The following is a 4,780-nucleotide window of genomic DNA, read 5'->3' on the forward strand; positions in this document are numbered from 1 at the left end:
GAGAAGACAGACGGCCAGAGAGAGACAGACGGACAGAAGAGAGACAGACGGACAGAGCGAGAGAGGGAGACATCCGGCCAGAGAGAAGGAGAGGACACCAGACGGACAGAGAGAGAGAGAAAAGACAGATGGACGGACAGAGAGAGAGGAGAGAAAGAGATAGCGGACAGAGAGAGAGAGAGACAGATGGACGGACAGAGAGGAGAGAAAAGAAGATAGACAGACAGAGAGAGAGACAGACGGACAGAGAGAGACAGACGGACAGAGAGGAGACAGAACAGAACGGACAGACGGACAGAGAGAGAGACAGACGGACAGAGAGAGACAGACAGACAAGAGAGAGACAGAGGAAAGAGAGAGAGAGAGAGAGAGAGGAGAACAGGGAGACAGAGGAGAGGACGAGGAGTGGACATGAGCGAGAGCAGAGGAGACAGAACGGACAGGAGAGACAGAACGGGACAGAGAGAGACAGGAAAGCAGAGGAAGAGAGAGACAGACAGACAGTGAGCAGGAAAAGAGAGAGAGAGTAGAGAGAGAGAGTCAGGGGGGTGGGTAGAGAACATAAAACACCACACCAAACTTGAGTCTAAGGGCTCGATTAAACTCAGTATGCGCCGAAGTTCAGCCGTATGAAGTGCCAGCGTTGGTCTTGAACTCGTGTCCCCACAGGTTAGGAGAGTACTCCTGGAACTTGATGGTGAACCTCATGTCATTGTTGGGCTTGTCACAGGTGAGCAGCAGGTTGGGCGCGCCCGTCACCTCACACCTGTCCGCCTGCTCACGTGACGACACCAGGTACAGCTTGTAGAACTCGTACTCGGCGGGGGCCCGCTGGCTMGGGGGGTCCGACGACGGACAGATGAGATCCAGGCGATCCCCAATCTGAGGGTAGAGGACGTAGCCCTTATCGTCCAAAAACCTAGAGGGAGACAGAGAGAGAGAAGGAGAGAGAAAGAGAGAGAGAAGGAGAGAAWGAGAGAGAGGAGAGAGAAGGAGAAAGAAAGAGAGAGAYGTAGAAAATAAAATGAGAGGTTAGTGTCACTTGTAAAGACTAATCAACATAACCTATATAGTAAGTGTTTCTCCGTCTCCGTTCGTTGAAGGCAGGTTTTTTCGTCCTCTTMTTTTTCATCACGCAAAAACGCAAACCCAAGCCCCTCACCTCCCTACTCATCCAACAGTCCTTGGAAATTATTCTGTTAAATTCCGCTACACATTTACATTTGAGTCATTTTGCAGACGCTCTTATCCAGAGCGACTTACAGGAGCAATTAGGGTTAACTGCSTTGCTCGAGCTCACATTGAGCAGATCTTTTCGTCTAGTCGCTCCGGGGATTCGAACCAGCGAATTACTTGCCCAACGCTCTTAACCACTAGGCTACCTGACGCCAGGCAGGCAGTTAACCACCCCAGGATCTTGGCGACACTTAGTCAGAACAGAGAGAGAGGCAGAGGAGGGACATTAGGGACTAAGACCAACGGACTCATCCACTTTTTCATTCACAGAACACAACGCCACTTTGCCGAACAGCACACCACAACGCTAGCACGGCTAGCACAACAACACAAGAGCACTGTTAGGCTATCTGTAATCTGTTAGCATTAGCATTTTTTTGCTATCAGTAGCACGTAGTGAATGGGAAATGTAGGCTGTGTGACCAGAAATATGCTAATTGAGTAGCTGTTAGAATGTTTTGCTAGCAGCATAGACACCTTAAATGAATATAGAATTTCGTCCTTGACCCTGCAAATGGTAGTGGAGAAGCTAGCTAGAAGCTAGTGTAGTAGAGGCCTGCAGCAGCAGAGGAACTTGGCATTCCTGTTCTCATCACCGGGAGCAGGAGGTTATCACTGAGCACTTACACTGGAGAGGGAAACACTCACTGCACTCAACACACACCCCCGCACCAGGAAAGCACAGTAGGGGGCGAGAGGCACGAGAGTAGAGATTAGCCGCGCGATCTCATTGCGTCTTGGCGTGCGACACCGGAGGCTCGAACATTGAGCAGTATTCTTTTCGTCTGTCGCTCCGGGGGATTCGAACCAGCGAATTACTTGCCCAACGGCTCTTAACCACTAGGCTACCTGACGCCAGGCAGGCAGTGTAACACCACCGGCAGGCTCTTGGCGACACTTAGTCAGAACAGAGGAGAGAGGCAGAGGAGGGACATTAGGGACTTGAGCCAAACAGACTGCTATCCCTGTTTTCGATTCACCAGAAGCTACTTACGCGCCCCCACTTGTTGCCGACCAGACCGACAGGTCACAGGTACGGCACATGCAACGACTATCCGGCTAACCACTATACACAGACGCGCAACCTCAGCTATGGAGGCACGTATAAATCGATCACATACCCACTCGTCATCGCATTCCTGCACTATTCATTTTTTCGTATCGGTCCGGCACGTACACTACGCACACTACTCGCTGGATTGGGTCGCGCTGCTCGCTGGCGTTCTGCGACTGGTCCAAGGACATATTATGGGTGTCCTCCATCTTAGCCGGTACGATCTGTCGTGACTATGTTGGAAGTTCTTTACTGGATGGTTGCCATTTTGTGCTCGGGCACGCGCAAACTTCAATTCGTCCCCTTATTATATTACCCTGCTTTTATACCTGAGGACTACATTTCCGAGTCATAGAGTTAGTGAGTCTAGAGAGAGGACAGAGTGGACAGATGCGGTTAGAGATAGGGAGGAGATATAAAATTGCTAGATGATAGTCCTGTTGCGGCCGCTCTCCTATGGTTTGTTGGCAGTCAGAAAGACTCGCCTGGTTCCGCACGTTCGATGAAGCTAGCAGGAGGGGACTCCTTGGGGCCAATTTTGCCGCTCTTCGCTCGGATTTTTCATTTCATCTAGGTCAAAACTGAAATCTATCGTGCCGCGAATGCCTATTGGGACTATTGGGGCTTGAAATTGCTATCTCTTTACAAATAGCGCTGCCAAACAACTCGTCAGCTCCGGCGATTTTCATAACTGGCTGTAGTCTAATCTAGCGAGCGGTGACGGAAACCTTGCGCCGTGGGCCTACCCCGCTGTTGGCTAACATCAGACTCGACATTGGCAACGCCCGTATATACGGGAGCGCGCCACACTGCCTCGTGAGGAATAGGGCGGAAAGGGCCCACGACGAGGGCTGGTGTGACGTGTTTCGTGGCTGGCCTACCTACAGTTTGGTGATCGCGCCTATATTAGCACTCACCGCTACCTGGCCTCCAGGTCCATGCTTATACGACTCTTTTCTTCGGAGTATCGCCCTGGCCTTATGGCTTCTAGCTCACCGGTGTGTCCCCATGGCAGACACCCAACCGTTGTTGTATGCAGTCGTGTTCGTGTGCTGCTGTGGTTGTTCAGTGTTGTTGCTGTTGGTCTGCTAATATTGTCGACCGTGGTGCCTGTCGTGTCTTAAGCGCCAAAGCCCATACACCTTTACGCAGGTCTCGCGCCCACTTTCCTTGCCGTTAGTTGCTGCTGACGTGGCAAAGTGAGCGTGAGAACGAATTGCAAAATCCCTTTTGACCGGCTGGGAGTCTTGGCTAATTCTCCCGTCTCTCACATTTAAGCATGCGAGGTTGTGCTCCGCAGCAGTCTGTTATCCGATGCAACTGTAGCTGCTCAGACATTCCGACCGTCTTCAGACCCGATCGTGTGTGAAAATAAGCCACCCTGAGCATTGCGGCGAAGGTCTATCCTCATCCCATACATTCATTCTACTTTGGTTTGATATGCTCACTTAATGGTCATTGCCGTTCTGCTTAGATATCTCTAGCTTGCCCATCATGCGCATTCTGCATTCATTCTAGTATCTACTCCAGTGATTTATATTCGATTGAACCTCTCGCTAAATTTAATTTTTCGCCAACTATGGCCTATTTTATCTGCCTTTCTCCCTTACATGCCTTTACTACATCATTGCACGCAACACTGTATAATCCCATCGATTTTTTCTAACTCTTGTGTTTATTTAGGCAGCTCGTATAGTTTGTCACTTTTACTCACCCGCATGATTGTTAACTCTGTGGTTGTTTTTGGGTCAACATGCTTTGCTTTTAATTTTGGCCCAGGATTCGCAGTTGTAAATGACGAATGTTCTAGTGGGTACTGGTTAATAATACAGGTGGGGAGAGAGATGTAGCGTTGGGGAGAGAGAGAGGTGGGACATCACAAGACCGAGAGCGAGACGCAGGGGACGCAGGAGGTCAGAGAGGATAGGGGAGAGAGAGCGTAGGTGGGACGCGACGACGAGGAGAGGGGGAGAGAGAGCAAGGAGCGCACCGAGAGAGAGAGGACCAACCATTACGAGAAGGTCTTACGTTAGACATTTTGGCAGGGTGAGGCTTCAGGAGGCGTTTGAGTTGAGGAGGAAAGGGGCTTATGCCGGTGGTTAGCGAACAAGTTAACGACAGGGACGCTAGAGCAGGTGGGAGGGGATTACTGGCACAGGCAGCATAGCGCATAGAGATGAGAGGAGAGCAAACGACCGGGGCTTGCTTCGCGCATGGAAGGCCTGCAGTTTCGAAGTTTGCCGCCCCGATGCGAAGTGTTTTCGTGGAATGGGGACACCTTGTTGGGACGAGAACGTATGACTTGAATGGGCTGGGTAGGTTTTGTTTAGGGGGCGCTGATGTTTCCGAGTGAGAGCAAAAGACGGCAAGAGAATGTGTGTGAGTGAAAGTAGAGAGAGAGGAGAGGTAGAGCGAGAGAGAGCGGAGAGAGAGAGAGAGCGAGTAGAGAGAGAGAGCGCAGAGAGAGAGAGAGACCGAGAGAGCGAGTAT

General features: G+C 50.9%; 1 protein-coding gene across 1 annotated transcript in view; it reads right to left on the reverse strand.

Moving 5' to 3' along the window:
* Positions 1-621: 621 nt before the first annotated feature.
* LOC111980580 (ephrin-B3-like) overlaps positions 622-4,780 on the reverse strand; it is a 47,257-nt gene continuing 43,098 nt past the window's right edge. The window contains exon 2 of the mRNA XM_024011389.3: positions 622-919. Coding sequence (XP_023867157.1) covers positions 622-919 — 298 coding nt within the window. The remainder of the gene's footprint in view (positions 920-4,780) is intronic.

This window comes from Salvelinus sp. IW2-2015, linkage group LG3 (genome assembly GCF_002910315.2).
Source record: "Salvelinus sp. IW2-2015 linkage group LG3, ASM291031v2, whole genome shotgun sequence".
NCBI lineage: Eukaryota > Metazoa > Chordata > Actinopteri > Salmoniformes > Salmonidae > Salvelinus > Salvelinus sp. IW2-2015.